The sequence below is a fragment of the Aquarana catesbeiana genome, linkage group LG01 (genome assembly GCF_042186555.1).
Source record: "Aquarana catesbeiana isolate 2022-GZ linkage group LG01, ASM4218655v1, whole genome shotgun sequence".
NCBI lineage: Eukaryota > Metazoa > Chordata > Amphibia > Anura > Ranidae > Aquarana > Aquarana catesbeiana.
This window is the reverse complement of record NC_133324.1, coordinates 969,412,144-969,430,659: the sequence shown is the minus strand read 5'-3', so window position 1 is coordinate 969,430,659 and position 18,516 is coordinate 969,412,144. Positions and strand designations below refer to the sequence as shown.

Below are 18,516 nucleotides of genomic sequence, written 5' to 3'. Positions count from 1 at the left end.
GATGGTGGTAACTAACCCATGAGATGGAAGTGTGGGGGACTCATTGGTGGTATGGGCCCCCTTGGTGTGTGCAGTTAACACAGGTTAGCTGCAGATGGTAATGGTGGCACTGCGGGTGACGGGTTGTCTCCGGGCTGGTGTTATCACGGCCGTAGGCCTAGTACGGTAAAAGGCCCGCAGTGATGAAGTGGAACAGAGTTATGTTGGGAAGTGCCTTCAAAGACCACCGGGGGGGAGCAACTGATATTTGAGTTTTGTTATGGTTAAAAATGTTATATATATATATTTTATATTTGTGAATAAAAGGCTTCTATGGCCAGTTATACTCCAATTAAAGTGTGGTCTTGTCAATTATAGGTAAGGTTAAGTGGGAGTTTAAGGTTGGAGTATGATAGATGGCGGCAGTCATTTAAAGGGGGTGTACATCTTATCTACCCAGGTCGTGCGTCTGTTTGGGCACAGGAGGTTGTAAATATATATTTGTAAAATTTGTATTTTTTTTTTTCTTTTTTTAGCTGACAGATTCTCTACGAACCTGGAAAACCTTAAGCAGGGGACAAGTAAGTCAAACATATGTAAAAATGGTGGTGCTGCGCTGTAAGATGACTAGTGAAAATATCTAAGTGACACATAATCTTCAGTCTAACCACTTAAGGACAGAGCCTCGTTTTGAGATTTGGTGTTTACAAGTTTTTGCTAGAAAATTACTTCGGAACTTTAGAACCCCCAAACATTATATATTTTTTCAAACACCCTAGAGAATAACTTTATGTCACACCGTATTTGTGCAGCGGTCTCACAAGCACAATATTTTGGATAAAAATACACTTTTTTTTAATTTAAAAAAAAGACAGCACTAAAGATAGCCCAAATTTTTTTTATATTGTGAAAGATAATTTTACGCCGAGTGAATTGATACCCGACATGTCACGCTTCAAAATTGCGCCCGCTGGTGGAATGGCGACAAACTTTGACCCTTAAAAATCTCCATAGGAGACGTTTATAGTTTTCTACAGGTTACCAGTTTTGAGTTACAGAGGAGGTCTAGGGCTAGAATTATTGCTCTCGCTCTAACGATCGCGGCGATACCTCACATGTGCCCACCATCTGGATTGGGTAAGTGCCGGACTGACCAGCAGATAGCGGGGGGGGGTGTAGTGCCATGCAGCCGGTTTGCCCGGGGGGGTGGTTGTTTGCCGCCCCCCCCCCAAAAAAAAAACACCAGCCGCCACTGGGTCAGGTGTACATAATGCAAAGAATGCAGAACTCAGGAATGCATAACACAGAGCACAGGACTTAGGAGTGCTTGGATCAGGAGTACATAACACACAGAATGCAGGAGTCAGGAGTACATCACACAAAGAGTGCAGGGGTCAAGAGTACATAACACACAGAATGCAGGAGTCAGGAGTACATAAGGCACAGAGTGCAGGAGTCAGGAGTGCTGGGGTCAGGAGTACATAACACACAGAGTGCAGCAGTTAGGAGTGCTAGGGTCAGGAGTACATAACACACAGAGTGCAGGAGGCAGGAGTGCTGGGGTCAGGACTACATAACACACATGTGCAGGGGTCAGGACTACATAACACACAGAGTGCTGGGGTCAGGAGTAAATCACACAAAGAGTGTAGGGGTCAAGAGTACATAACACACAGAATGCAGGAGTCAGGAGTACATAAGGCACAGAGTGCAGGAGTCAGGAGTGCTGGGGTCAGGAGTACATAACACACAGAGTGCAGGAGGCAGGAGTAAATCACACAAAGAGTGCAGGGGTCAGGAGTACATAACACACAGAGTGCAGGAGTCAGGAGTGCTGGGGTCAGGACTACATAACACACATGTGCAGGGGTCAGGACTACATAACACACAGAGTGCTGGGGTCAGGAGTACATAACACACAGAGTGCTGGGGTCAGGAGTACATAACACACAGAGTTCAGGGGTCAGGAGTACATAACACACAGAGTGCAGGAGTGCTGGGGTCAGGAGTACATTACACACAGAGTGAAGGAGTCTGGAGCACATAGGACACAGAGTGCAGACGTCAGGAGTACATAGCACACAGAGTGCAGGGGTCAGGAGTACATAACACACAGAGTGCAGGGTCAGGAGTACATAACACACAGAATGCAGGAGTTAGGAGTACATAACACACATAGTGCTGGGGTCAGGAGTACATAACACACAGAGTGCAGGGGTCAGGAGTACATAACACACAGAATACTGGAGTCAGGAGTACATAACACACAGAGTGTTGGGATCAGGAGTACATAACACACAGAGTGAAGGAGTCTGGAGAACATAGGACACAGAGTGCAGACGTCGGGAGTACATAACACACAGAATGCAGGGTCAGGAGTACATAACACACAGAGTGCTTGGATCAGGAGTACATAACACACAGAATGCAGGAGTCAGGAGTACATAACACACAGAGTGGAGCAGTCAGGAGTGCTGGGGTCAGGAGTACATAACACACAGAGTGCTGGGGTCAGGAGTACATAACACACATAGTGCTGGGGTCAGGAGTACATAACACACATAGTGCAGGAGTCAGGAGTACATAACACACAGAGTGGAGCAGTCAGGAGTGCTGGGGTCAGGAGTACATAACACACGGAGTGCTGGGGTCAGGAGTACATAACACACAGAGTGCAAGGGTCAGGAATACATAACACACAGAGTGCACACTTCAGGAGTACATAACACACAAAGTGCAGGAGTCTGGAGTACATAACACACAGAGTGCAGGAGTCTGGAGTACATAACACACAGAGTGCTGGGGTCAGGAGTACATAACACACAGAGTGCAGGGGTCAGGAGTACATAACACACAGAATGCAGGAGTCAGGAGTACATAACACACAGAGTGGAGCAGTCAGGAGTGCTGGGGTCAGGAGTACATAACACACAGAGTGCTGGGGTCAGGAGTACATAACACACATAGTGCTCAGGTCAGGAGTACATAACACACAGAGTGCAGGGGTCAGGAGTACATAACACACATAGTGCTCAGGTCAGGAGTACATAACACACATAGTGCTGGGGTCAGGAGTACATAACACACAGAGTGCTGGGGTCAGGAGTACATAACACACATAGTGCTGGGGTCAGGAGTACATAACACACAGAGTGCAGGGTCAGGAGTACATAACACACAGAGTGCAGGGGTCAGGAGTACATAACACACAGAGTGCAGGGTCAGGAGTACATAACACACAGAGTGCAGGGTCAGGAGTACATAACACACAGAGTGCAGGGGTCAGGAGTACATAACACACAGAGTGCAGGAGTCAGGAGTGCTGGGGTCAGGAGTACATAACACACAGAGTGCAGGAGAGTGCTGGGGTCAGGAATACATAACACACATAGTGCTGGGGTCAGGAGTACATAACACACAGAGTGCAGGGTCAGGAGTACATAACACACAGAGTGCAGGGGTCAGGAGTACATAACACACAGAATGCAGGGTCAGGAGTACATAACATACAGAGTGCAGGGGTCAGGAGTACATAACACACAGAGTACAGGAGTCAGGAGTGCTGGGGTCAGGAGTACATAACACACAGAGTGCAGGGGTCAGGAGTACATAACACACAGAGTGCAGGAGTCAGGAGTGCTGGGATCAGGAGTACATAACACACAGAGTGCTGGGGTCAGGAGTACATAACACACATAGTGCTGGGGTCAGGAGTACATAACACACAGAGTGCAGGGGTCAGGAGTACATAACACACAGAGTGCTTGGATCAGGAGTACATAACACACAGAATGCAGGAGTCAGGAGTACATAACACACAGAGTGGAGCAGTCAGGAGTGCTGGGGTCAGGAGTACATAACACACAGAGTGCTGGGGTCAGGAGTACATAACACACATAGTGCTGGGGTCAGGAGTACATAACACACATAGTGCAGGAGTCAGGAGTACATAACACACAGAGTGGAGCAGTCAGGAGTGCTGGGGTCAGGAGTACATAACACACGGAGTGCTGGGGTCAGGAGTACATAACACACAGAGTGGAATGGTCAGGAATACATAACACACAGAGTGCACACTTCAGGAGTACATAACACACAAAGTGCAGGAGTCTGGAGTACATAACACACAGAGTGCAGGAGTCTGGAGTACATAACACACAGAGTGCAGGGGTCAGGAGTACATAACACACAGAATGCAGGAGTCAGGAGTACATAACACACAGAGTGGAGCAGTCAGGAGTGCCGGGGTCAGGAGTACATAACACACAGAGTGCTGGGGTCAGGAGTACATAACACACATAGTGCTGGGGTCAGGAGTACATAACACACAGAGTGCAGGGTCAGGAGTACATAACACACAGAGTGCAGGGGTCAGGAGTACATAACACACAGAGTGCAGGGTCAGGAGTACATAACACACAGAGTGCAGGGTCAGGAGTACATAACACACAGAGTGCAGGGGTCAGGAGTACATAACACACAGAGTGCAGGAGTCAGGAGTGCTGGGGTCAGGAGTACATAACACACAGAGTGCAGGAGAGTGCTGGGGTCAGGAATACATAACACACATAGTGCTGGGGTCAGGAGTACATAACACACAGAGTGCCGGGTCAGGAGTACATAACACACAGAGTGCAGGGTCAGGAGTACATAACACACAGAGTGCAGGGGTCAGGAGTACATAACACACAGAGTGCAGGGTCAGGAGTACATAACACACAGAGTGCAGGGTCAGGAGTACATAACACACAGAGTGCAGGAGTCAGGAGTGCTGGGATCAGGAGTACATAACACACAGAGTGCTGGGGTCAGGAGTACATAACACACATAGTGCTGGGGTCAGGAGTACATAACACACAGAGTGCAGGGGTCAGGAGTACATAACACACAGAGTGCTTGGATCAGGAGTACATAACACACAGAATGCAGGAGTCAGGAGTACATAACACACAGAGTGGAGCAGTCAGGAGTGCTGGGGTCAGGAGTACATAACACACAGAGTGCTGGGGTCAGGAGTACATAACACACAGAGTGCTGGGGTCAGGAGTACATAACACACATAGTGCAGGAGTCAGGAGTACATAACACACAGAGTGGAGCAGTCAGGAGTGCTGGGGTCAGGAGTACATAACACACGGAGTGCTGGGGTCAGGAGTACATAACACACAGAGTGCAAGGGTCAGGAATACATAACACACAGAGTGCACACTTCAGGAGTACATAACACACAAAGTGCAGGAGTCTGGAGTACATAACACACAGAGTGCTGGGGTCAGGAGTACATAACACACAGAGTGCAGGGGTCAGGAGTACATAACACACAGAATGCAGGAGTCAGGAGTACATAACACACAGAGTGGAGCAGTCAGGAGTGCTGGGGTCAGGAGTACATAACACACAGAGTGCTGGGGTCAGGAGTACATAACACACATAGTGCTCGGGTCAGGAGTACATAACACACATAGTGCTGGGGTCAGGAGTACATAACACACAGAGTGCTGGGGTCAGGAGTACATAACACACATAGTGCTGGGGTCAGGAGTACATAACACACAGAGTGCAGGGTCAGGAGTACATAACACACAGAGTGCAGGGGTCAGGAGTACATAACACACAGAGTGCAGGGTCAGGAGTACATAACACACAGAGTGCAGGGTCAGGAGTACATAACACACAGAGTGCAGGGGTCAGGAGTACATAACACACAGAGTGCAGGAGTCAGGAGTGCTGGGGTCAGGAGTACATAACACACAGAGTGCAGGAGAGTGCTGGGGTCAGGAATACATAACACACATAGTGCTGGGGTCAGGAGTACATAACACACAGCGTGCAGGGTCAGGAGTACATAACACACAGAGTGCAGGGGTCAGGAGTACATAACACACAGAATGCAGGGTCAGGAGTACATAACATACAGAGTGCAGGGGTCAGGAGTACATAACACACAGAGTACAGGAGTCAGGAGTGCTGGGGTCAGGAGTACATAACACACAGAGTGCAGGGGTCAGGAGTACATAACACACAGAGTGCAGGAGTCAGGAGTGCTGGGATCAGGAGTACATAACACACAGAGTGCTGGGGTCAGGAGTACATAACACACATAGTGCTGGGGTCAGGAGTACATAACACACAGAGTGCTGGGGTCAGGAGTACATAACACACAGAGTGCTGGGGTCAGGAGTACATAACACACAGAGTGCTGGGGTCAGGAGTACATAACACACATAGTGCTGGGGTCAGGAGTACATAACACACAGAGTGCAGGAGGCAGGAGTAAATCACACAAAGAGTGCAGGGGTCAGGAGTACATAACACACAGAGTGCAGGAGTCAGGAGTGCTGGGGTCAGGACTACATAACACACATGTGCAGGGGTCAGGACTACATAACACACAGAGTGCTGGGGTCAGGAGTACATAACACACAGAGTGCTGGGGTCAGGAGTACATAACACACAGAGTTCAGGGGTCAGGAGTACATAACACACAGAGTGCAGGAGTGCTGGGGTCAGGAGTACATTACACACAGAGTGAAGGAGTCTGGAGCACATAGGACACAGAGTGCAGACGTCAGGAGTACATAGCACACAGAGTGCAGGGGTCAGGAGTACATAACACACAGAGTGCAGGGTCAGGAGTACATAACACACAGAATGCAGGAGTTAGGAGTACATAACACACATAGTGCTGGGGTCAGGAGTACATAACACACAGAATACTGGAGTCAGGAGTACATAACACACAGAGTGTTGGGATCAGGAGTACATAACACACAGAGTGAAGGAGTCTGGAGAACATAGGACACAGAGTGCAGACGTCGGGAGTACATAACACACAGAATGCAGGGTCAGGAGTACATAACACACAGAGTGCTTGGATCAGGAGTACATAACACACAGAATGCAGGAGTCAGGAGTACATAACACACAGAGTGGAGCAGTCAGGAGTGCTGGGGTCAGGAGTACATAACACACAGAGTGCTGGGGTCAGGAGTACATAACACACATAGTGCTGGGGTCAGGAGTACATAACACACATAGTGCAGGAGTCAGGAGTACATAACACACAGAGTGGAGCAGTCAGGAGTGCTGGGGTCAGGAGTACATAACACACGGAGTGCTGGGGTCAGGAGTACATAACACACAGAGTGCAAGGGTCAGGAATACATAACACACAGAGTGCACACTTCAGGAGTACATAACACACAAAGTGCAGGAGTCTGGAGTACATAACACACAGAGTGCAGGAGTCTGGAGTACATAACACACAGAGTGCTGGGGTCAGGAGTACATAACACACAGAGTGCAGGGGTCAGGAGTACATAACACACAGAATGCAGGAGTCAGGAGTACATAACACACAGAGTGGAGCAGTCAGGAGTGCTGGGGTCAGGAGTACATAACACACAGAGTGCTTGGGTCAGGAGTACATAACACACATAGTGCTCGGGTCAGGAGTACATAACACACATAGTGCTGGGGTCAGGAGTACATAACACACAGAGTGCTGGGGTCAGGAGTACATAACACACATAGTGCTGGGGTCAGGAGTACATAACACACAGAGTGCAGGGTCAGGAGTACATAACACACAGAGTGCAGGGGTCAGGAGTACATAACACACAGAGTGCAGGGTCAGGAGTACATAACACACAGATTGCAGGGTCAGGAGTACATAACACACAGAGTGCAGGGGTCAGGAGTACATAACACACAGAGTGCAGGAGTCAGGAGTGCTGGGGTCAGGAGTACATAACACACAGAGTGCAGGAGAGTGCTGGGGTCAGGAATACATAACACACATAGTGCTGGGGTCAGGAGTACATAACACACAGAGTGCAGGGTCAGGAGTACATAACACACAGAGTGCAGGGGTCAGGAGTACATAACACACAGAATGCAGGGTCAGGAGTACATAACATACAGAGTGCAGGGGTCAGGAGTACATAACACACAGAGTACAGGAGTCAGGAGTGCTGGGGTCAGGAGTACATAACACACAGAGTGCAGGGGTCAGGAGTACATAACACACAGAGTGCAGGAGTCAGGAGTGCTGGGATCAGGAGTACATAACACACAGAGTGCTGGGGTCAGGAGTACATAACACACATAGTGCTGGGGTCAGGAGTACATAACACACAGAGTGCAGGGGTCAGGAGTACATAACACACAGAGTGCTTGGATCAGGAGTACATAACACACAGAATGCAGGAGTCAGGAGTACATAACACACAGAGTGGAGCAGTCAGGAGTGCTGGGGTCAGGAGTACATAACACACAGAGTGCTGGGGTCAGGAGTACATAACACACATAGTGCTGGGGTCAGGAGTACATAACACACATAGTGCAGGAGTCAGGAGTACATAACACACAGAGTGGAGCAGTCAGGAGTGCTGGGGTCAGGAGTACATAACACACGGAGTGCTGGGGTCAGGAGTACATAACACACAGAGTGCAAGGGTCAGGAATACATAACACACAGAGTGCACACTTCAGGAGTACATAACACACAAAGTGCAGGAGTCTGGAGTACATAACACACAGAGTGCAGGAGTCTGGAGTACATAACACACAGAGTGCTGGGGTCAGGAGTACATAACACACAGAGTGCAGGGGTCAGGAGTACATAACACACAGAATGCAGGAGTCAGGAGTACATAACACACAGAGTGGAGCAGTCAGGAGTGCTCGGGTCAGGAGTACATAACACACAGAGTGCTGGGGTCAGGAGTACATAACACACATAGTGCTCGGGTCAGGAGTACATAACACACATAGTGCTGGGGTCAGGAGTACATAACACACAGAGTGCTGGGGTCAGGAGTACATAACACACATAGTGCTGGGGTCAGGAGTACATAACACACAGAGTGCAGGGTCAGGAGTACATAACACACAGAGTGCAGGGGTCAGGAGTACATAACACACAGAGTGCAGGAGTCAGGAGTGCTGGGGTCAGGACTACATAACACACAGAGTGCAGGAGAGTGCTGGGGTCAGGAATACATAACACACATAGTGCTGGGGTCAGGAGTACATAACACACAGAGTGCAGGGTCAGGAGTACATAACACACAGAGTGCAGGGGTCAGGAGTACATAACACACAGAATGCAGGGTCAGGAGTACATAACATACAGAGTGCAGGGGTCAGGAGTACATAACACACAGAGTACAGGAGTCAGGAGTGCTGGGGTCAGGAGTACATAACACACAGAGTGCAGGGGTCAGGAGTACATAACACACAGAGTGCAGGAGTCAGGAGTGCTGGGATCAGGAGTACATAACACACAGAGTGCTGGGGTCAGGAGTACATAACACACATAGTGCTGGGGTCAGGAGTACATAACACACAGAGTGCAGGGGTCAGGAGTACATAACACACAGAGTACAGGAGTCAGGAGTGCTGGGGTCAGGAGTACATAACACACAGAGTGCAGTGGTCAGGAGTACATAACACACAGAGTGCAAGGGTCAGGAATACATAACACACAGAGTGCACACTTCAGGAGTACATAACACACAAAGTGCAGGAGTCTGGAGTACATAACACACAGAGTGCAGGAGTCTGGAGTACATAACACACAGAGTGCTGGGGTCAGGAGTACATAACACACAGAGTGCAGGGGTCAGGAGTACATAACACACAGAATGCAGGAGTCAGGAGTACATAACACACAGAGTGGAGCAGTCAGGAGTGCTGGGGTCAGGAGTACATAACACACAGAGTGCTGGGGTCAGGAGTACATAACACACATAGTGCTCGGGTCAGGAGTACATAACACACATAGTGCTGGGGTCAGGAGTACATAACACACAGAGTGCTGGGGTCAGGAGTACATAACACACATAGTGCTGGGGTCAGGAGTACATAACACACAGAGTGCAGGGTCAGGAGTACATAACACACAGAGTGCAGGGGTCAGGAGTACATAACACACAGAGTGCAGGGTCAGGAGTACATAACACACAGAGTGCAGGGTCAGGAGTACATAACACACAGAGTGCAGGGGTCAGGAGTACATAACACACAGAGTGCAGGAGTCAGGAGTGCTGGGGTCAGGAGTACATAACACACAGAGTGCAGGAGAGTGCTGGGGTCAGGAATACATAACACACATAGTGCTGGGGTCAGGAGTACATAACACACAGAGTGCAGGGTCAGGAGTACATAACACACAGAGTGCAGGGGTCAGGAGTACATAACACACAGAATGCAGGGTCAGGAGTACATAACATACAGAGTGCAGGGGTCAGGAGTACATAACACACAGAGTACAGGAGTCAGGAGTGCTGGGGTCAGGAGTACATAACACACAGAGTGCAGGGGTCAGGAGTACATAACACACAGAGTGCAGGAGTCAGGAGTCAGGAGTGCTGGGATCAGGAGTACATAACACACAGAGTGCTGGGGTCAGGAGTACATAACACACATAGTGCTGGGGTCAGGAGTACATAACACACAGAGTGCAGGGGTCAGGAGTACATAACACACAGAGTGCTTGGATCAGGAGTACATAACACACAGAATGCAGGAGTCAGGAGTACATAACACACAGAGTGGAGCAGTCAGGAGTGCTGGGGTCAGGAGTACATAACACACAGAGTGCTGGGGTCAGGAGTACATAACACACATAGTGCTGGGGTCAGGAGTACATAACACACATAGTGCAGGAGTCAGGAGTACATAACACACAGAGTGGAGCAGTCAGGAGTGCTGGGGTCAGGAGTACATAACACACGGAGTGCTGGGGTCAGGAGTACATAACACACAGAGTGCAAGGGTCAGGAATACATAACACACAGAGTGCACACTTCAGGAGTACATAACACACAAAGTGCAGGAGTCTGGAGTACATAACACACAGAGTGCAGGAGTCTGGAGTACATAACACACAGAGTGCTGGGGTCAGGAGTAAATAACACACAGAGTGCAGGGGTCAGGAGTACATAACACACAGAATGCAGGAGTCAGGAGTACATAACACACAGAGTGGAGCAGTCAGGAGTGCTCGGGTCAGGAGTACATAACACACAGAGTGCTGGGGTCAGGAGTACATAACACACATAGTGCTCGGGTCAGGAGTACATAACACACATAGTGCTGGGGTCAGGAGTACATAACACACAGAGTGCTGGGGTCAGGAGTACATAACACACATAGTGCTGGGGTCAGGAGTACATAACACACAGAGTGCAGGGTCAGGAGTACATAACACACAGAGTGCAGGGGTCAGGAGTACATAACACACAGAGTGCAGCAGTCAGGAGTGCTGGGGTCAGGACTACATAACACACAGAGTGCAGGAGAGTGCTGGGGTCAGGAATACATAACACACATAGTGCTGGGGTCAGGAGTACATAACACACAGAGTGCAGGGTCAGGAGTACATAACACACAGAGTGCAGGGGTCAGGAGTACATAACACACAGAATGCAGGGTCAGGAGTACATAACATACAGAGTGCAGGGGTCAGGAGTACATAACACACAGAGTACAGGAGTCAGGAGTGCTGGGGTCAGGAGTACATAACACACAGAGTGCAGGGGTCAGGAGTACATAACACACAGAGTGCAGGAGTCAGGAGTGCTGGGATCAGGAGTACATAACACACATAGTGCTGGGGTCAGGAGTACATAACACACAGAGTGCAGGGGTCAGGAGTACATAACACACAGAGTACAGGAGTCAGGAGTGCTGGGGTCAGGAGTACATAACACACAGAGTGCAGGGGTCAGGAGTACATAACACACAGAGTGCAGGAGTCAGGAGTGCTGGGATCAGGAGTACATAACACACAGAGTGCTGGGGTCAGGAGTACATAACACACATAGTGCTGGGGTCAGGAGTACATAACACACAGAGTGCTGGGGTCAGGAGTACATAACACACATAGTGCTGGGGTCAGGAGTACATAACACACAGAGTGCAGGAGTCAGGAGCGCTGGGGTCAGGAGTACATATCACACAGAGTGCAGGGGTCAGGAGTACATAACACACAGAGTGCAGGAGTCAGGAGCGCTGGGGTCAGGAGTACATAACACACAGAGTGCAGGAGTCAGGAGCGCTGGGGTCAGGAGTACATAACACACAGAATGCAGGGGTCAGGAGTACATAACACACAGAGTGCAGGAGTCAGGAGCGCTGGGGTCAGGAGTACATAACACACAGGGTGCAGGGGTCAGGAGTACATACCACACAGAGTGCAGGAGTTAGGAGTACATAACACACATAGTGCTGGGGTCAGGAGTACATAACACACATAGTGCTGGGGTCAGGAGTACATAACACACAGAGTGCAGGGGTCAGGAGTACATAACACACAGAGTGCAGGAGTTAGGAGTACATAACACACAGAGTGCAGGGTCAGGAGTACATAACACACAAAGTGCTGGGGTCAGGAGTACATAACACACAGAGTGCTGGGGTCAGGAGTACATAACACACAGAGTGCTGGGGTCAGGAGTACATAACACACAGAGTGCTGGGGTCAGGAGTACATAACACACATAGTGCTGGGGTCAGGAGTACATAACACACAGAGTGCTGGGGTCAGGAGTACATAACGCACAGAGTGCTGAGGTCAGGAGTACATAACGCACAGAGTGCGGGAGTGCTGGGGTCAGGATTAATCCAAATCACTCTAGTACAGATGTCTGTGTCTTCTCCTCCATTACCTCAGTGCAGATCCCCCCCCCTCCCCCCTCCAAAAGCCCTGCAGTACGAATCTTCCTCCTCGCCCAAAAATCCCCCCTAGTACAGATGTCATTATATACCTCTCCCCCCAATACAGATCTCTCTCTTCTCCCCCACATACCCCAGTGCAGATCTCTCTCCCTCCCCAGTCTCCCATTACAGATCTCTCTCTTCATTCCAAATCCTCCCCAGTACAGATCTCTCTACCACTCGAATCCTCCAATAAAGAACTCTCTTCCTCCCTCCCCAAATCCATCCAGTAAGAATCTCTAACCCCACCTCTCCCCAAATCCCAAGTATACGTCTATCTGTCCCCTCTAAATCTCCCCCAGAAGAGGTCTCTCTTTCTTCTCCCCCAAATTCCTCCTTAAAGATCCCTCTCTCCCCCATAAATCCCCCTAGTAGAGATCCCACAGTACAGCTCTCTCCTTACCACCAAAATCCACATTAATGATCTCTCTTCATGCCCCAAATTCCCCCATGTGCAGAACTCTCTGCCCCCCAATCCCCTCTGTACAGACCTCTCTTCCCCCCAATCCTCTCAGTACAGAACTCTCTGCCCCCCAATCCCCTCAGTACAGACTTCTCTTCCCCCCAATCCCCTCAGTACAGACCACTCTTCCCCCCAATCCTCTCAGTACAGACCTCTCTTTCCCCCAAACCCCTCAGTACAGACCTCTCTTCCCCCCAATCCTCTCAGTACAGACCTCTCTTGCCCCCAATCCTCTCAGTACAGACCTCTCTTCCCCCCAAACCCCTCAGTACAGACCTCTCTGCCCCCCAATCCCCTCAGTACAGACCTCTCTGCCCCCCAATCCCCTCAGTACAGAACTCTCTGCCCCCCAATCCCCTTAGTACAGAACTCTCTGCCCCCCAATCCCATCAGTACAGAACTCTCTGCCCCCCCCCCATCCCCTCAGTACAGAACTCTCTGCCCCCTAATCCCCTGAGTACAGAACTCTCTGCCCCCCAATCCCATCAGTACAGAACTCTCTGCCCCCCCCAATCCCCTCAGTACAGACCTCTCTGCCACCCCAATCCCCTCAGTACAGACCTCTCTGCCCCCCAATCCCCTCAGTACAGACCTCTCTGCCCCCCAAACCCCTCAGTACAGACCTCTCTGCCCCCCAAACCCCTCAGTACAGAACTCTCTGTCCCCCCCTCTCGGATCCACCTAGTACAGCCCCACCCTCCCAAAATTCCCCCAGTACTGATCTCCCTCCCAGTCCTCACAGTACAGAGCTCCCCAACACCTCAGATCCCCCCAATACAGTGATCTACCCCTTACCTCTCTAAGGTCCACTCACCAGATCTCACATGCAACCGGAGTGTTCAGTTAGCAGAAGTCCTCCCCTTGATGTTTCATGTGACATCTCCTATCAGAACTGAGGAAGAGCCTTCCTCTGTACTGTATCCGAGGTCTGAAATGGACAGTCTCAGCTTGAATCTGGGGCCCCCCAAAATAGATGTGGGGCATGGTGCCTGGGTGCCACCTGCTAGCATGATAATGATTAGGATCCTCATTCTTCCTATTCCATATTAGATGTAAGGTGTAATGATTAGGACCCTCATATCTACATTTCTGTATTACATATAAGTTCTAATGATCAGGAACCTCATACCTCTTGGTTCCTTTTGGATGTAAGCTGTAATTGGTAGGACCCTCATACCTCCTGTTCTCTATAAGATGTAATGACGAGGACCCTCATACCTCCTGTTCTCTATTAGATGTAATGACGAGGACCCTCATACCTCCTGTTCTCTATAAGATGTAATGATGAGGACCCTCATACCTCCTGTTCTCTATTAGATGTAATGACGAGGACCCTCATACCTCCTGTTCTCTATTAGATGTAATGACGAGGACCCTCATACCTCCTGTTCTCCATTAGATGTAATGATGAGGACCCTCATACCTCCTGTTCTCTATTAGATGTAATGAAGAGGACCCTCATACCTCCTGTTCTCTATAAGATGTAATGACGAGGACCTTCATACCTCCTGTTTTCTATTAGATGTAATAACGAGGACCCTCATACCTCCTGTTCTCTATTAGATGTAATGAAGAGGACCCTCATACCTCCTGTTTTCTATAAGATGTAATGACGAGGACCCTCATGCCTCCTGTTCTCTATTAGATGTAATGATGAGGACCCTCATACCTCCTGTTTTCTATAAGATGTAATGACGAGGACCCTCATACCTCCTGTTCTCTAAGATGTAATGATGAGGACCCTCATACCTCCTGTTCTCTATTAGATGTAATGACGAGGACCTTCATACCTCCTGTTCTCTATAAGATGTAATAACGAGGACCCTCATACCTCCTGTTCTCTATCAGATGTAATGAAGAGGACCCTCATACTTCCTGTTCTCTATTAGATGTAATGACGAGGACCCTCATACCTCCTGTTCTCTATAAGATGTAATGAAGAGGACCCTCATACTTCCTGTTCTCTATTAATGATAAGGACCCTCAAACCTCCTGTTCTCTATTAGATGTAATGATTAGGACCCTCATACCTCCTGTTCTCTTAGATGTAATGATCAGGACCCTCATACCTCCTGTTCTCTATTAGATGTAATGACGAGGACCCTCATACCTCCTGTTCTCTATTAGATGTAATGACGAGGACCCTCATACCTCCTGTTCCCTATAAGATGTAATGACGAGGACCCTCATACCTCCTGTTTTCTATAAGATGTAATGACGAGGACCCTCATACCTCCTGTTCTCTATTAGATGTAACGAGGACCTTCATACCTCCTGTTCTCTATAAGATGTAATGACGAGGACCCTCATACCTCCTGTTCTCTATTAGATGTAATAACGAGGACCCTCATAACTCCTGTTCTCTATTAGATGTAATGACGAGGACCCTCATACCCCCTGTTCTCTATTAGATGTAATGATCAGGACCCTCATACCTCCTGTTCCCTATAAGATGTAATGACGAGGACCCTCATACCTCCTGTTCTCTATTAGATGTAATGACGAGGACCTTCATACCTCCTGTTCTCTATAAGATGTAATGACGAGGACCCTCATACCTCCTGTTCTCTATTAGATGTAATGAAGAGGACCCTCATACTTCCTGTTCTCTATTAGATGTAATGATAAGGACCCTCATACCTCCTGTTCTCTATAAGATGTAATGAAGAGGACCCTCATACTTCCTGTTCTCTATTAGATGTAATGATAAGGACCCTCATACCTCCTGTTCTCTATAAGATGTAATGAAGAGGACCCTCATACTTCCTGTTCTCTATTAGATGTAATGATAAGGACCCTCATACCTCCTGTTCTCTATTAGATGTAATGATCAGGACCCTCATACCTCCTGTTCTCTTAGATGTAATGATCAGGACCCTCATACCTCCTGTTCTCTATAAGATGTAATGACGAGGACCCTCTTACCTCCTGTTCTCTATTAGATGTAATGACGAGGACCCTCATACTTCCTGTTCTCTATTAGATGTAATGATAAGGACCCTCATACCTCCTGTTCTCTATTAGATGTAATGAAGAAGACCCTCATACCTCCTGTTCTCTTAGATGTAATGATCAGGATCCTCATACCTCCTGTTCTCTATTAGATGTAATGATGAGGACCCTCATACCTCCTGTTCTCTATTAGATGTAATGATGAGGACCCTCATACCTCCTGTTCTCTATTAGATATAATGATGAGGACTCTCATACCTCCTGTTCTCTATTAGATGTAATGATGAGGACCCTCATACCTCCTGTTCTCTATTAGATGTAATGATGAGGACCCTCATACCTCCTGTTCTCTATTAGATGTAATGATGAGGACTCTCATACCTCCTGTTCTTTTAGATGTAATGATCAGGACCCTCATACCTCCTGTTTTCTATTAGATGTAATGATCAGGACCCTCATACCTCCTGATCTCTATTAGATGTAATGATCAGGACCCTCATACCTCCTGTTCTCTATTAGATGTAATGATGAGGACCCTCATACCTCCTGTTCTCTATTAGATGTAATGAAGAGGACCCTCATACCTCCTGTTCTCTATTAGATGTAATGATCAGGACCCTCATACCTCCTGTTCTCTATTAGATGTAATGATCAGGACCCTCATACCTCCTGTTCTCTATTAGATGTAATGAAGAGGACCCTCATACCTCCTGTTCTCTATTAGATGTAATGACGAAGACCCTCATACCTCCTGTTCTCTATTAGAAGTAATGATGAGGACCCTCATACCTCAATGAAAGCATAAAGGAACAATATTGGGACTCTAGATGAGGGATGCTACTGCTAAAGAAAACCGTGTATGGAGTATGTATATAGTTATACCTTCTTATTTATCAAACACAGTTCTTTTGGTCTATAGCTGCATAATACAGTTTCCAAAACATAAACACAGCCATATACAGATGAGTTGATATTGAAATACACATTTACCAAATGGACCTATGAAATAACATATGATGGTCATACATACTGATAAAAATACACATGAATGCTTGAATATATATGTATACAACTCTCATGGATTGCTCTGTGGTCACCTGGCCTGTTTTCTGGCGGTCCCCTTGATCCGGTTCGGGTTTTTCCTAGCCTCAGCTCCGGACCTGACTGTGATAGACTCACTCGAGAGAGAGGCTTTTGGAGAGGACTGAATTCTACCCTCTTGCCTACTGATTATGGGCCCTGGATTTTAAGGGAACAATACTCTTTGTGAGGTGTATGCCCGGGGACCCTTAAAGTAATCTTACTTTGGATTCAAGTCCGTGTCCCCCCAAGACACACAGACTCTGGGAACCCTGTATATGCCATATTAGAAATAGTGACTGTTTCATACTGTTGGGACTCATAGCACATGCTGATGTCATCAACGCCAGCCATCTGTCTGTTTGTTGTGTGCTATAATGTGTTTATTGTAAATAAGTCTAGTGTTGGCTCTAAGGGTCTTTCACGCATTATTTATGCTTATTAACTCTGCTATTGTGTGAAGGAGTTCTGTGTTGATATTTATAATGTGGATTGTATAGTCAGTGAGCTAAGAGATGACAAAGCTGCCCTGAAAGGTCATATCTCTGAGTCTCCTAGTCTGGTTAAATTATTAGTTAATGAGCTCACGTTAATTAGGTTCCTGGTTACAGTTTGTATTGTCATCCTGGTGTATATATTTGTGTGGGATCTCAAATAAAACAGTTCCCTTATCCCTCCATCATAGCATGAGCCCATATACATCTCTTGAGCTGATTTGTGAGTACTAGATTTTAAAAACAATTACTAAGGGAATATTTTCCCTCCTTCGGGTTGAAGGGTTTATTATACCTATTTTATTATACTCAATTTTTCTGTACCTACAGCAAATTTCTGCATCCATATTCCAGATGAGTGAATGTGATTCATGAAACGCGTAGAGTTTTTATTTCATGAGGTGCCAAGAGAGTTCAGCTTTTACTCTTTACTTTTGTATATATTCATGTTTATTCTTATCAGTATGTATAACGATCATATGTTATTTCATATGTCCATTTGGTAAATGTGTATTTCAATTACAACTCATCTGTATATGGCTGTGTTTATGTTTTGGAAACTGTATTATGCAGCTATAGACCAAAAGAACTGTGTTTGATAAATAAGAAGGTATTACTATATACATACTCCATACACTGTTTTCTTTAGCAGTAGCATACCTCATCTAGAGTCCCAATATTCTTCCTTTATGCTTTCATTCACTTAACCAGGGATGGAAGCTTGCTACTGCGGCTATGCCAGGTCATGTTTCTTTTCTGACCTTCATACCTCCTGTTCTCTTTTAGATGAACTGTAATGATCAGGACCCTCATTCCTCCTATTCC

General features: G+C 47.6%; 1 protein-coding gene across 1 annotated transcript in view; it reads left to right on the top strand.

Moving 5' to 3' along the window:
- The window catches only part of LOC141128829 (uncharacterized), a 73,615-nt gene that overhangs the window by 30,117 nt on the left and 24,982 nt on the right, over window positions 1-18,516 (top strand). Inside the window, exon 8 of the mRNA XM_073616382.1 lies at window positions 516-560. Within this exon, the coding sequence (XP_073472483.1) occupies window positions 516-560 (45 nt within the window). The remainder of the gene's footprint in view (window positions 1-515; window positions 561-18,516) is intronic.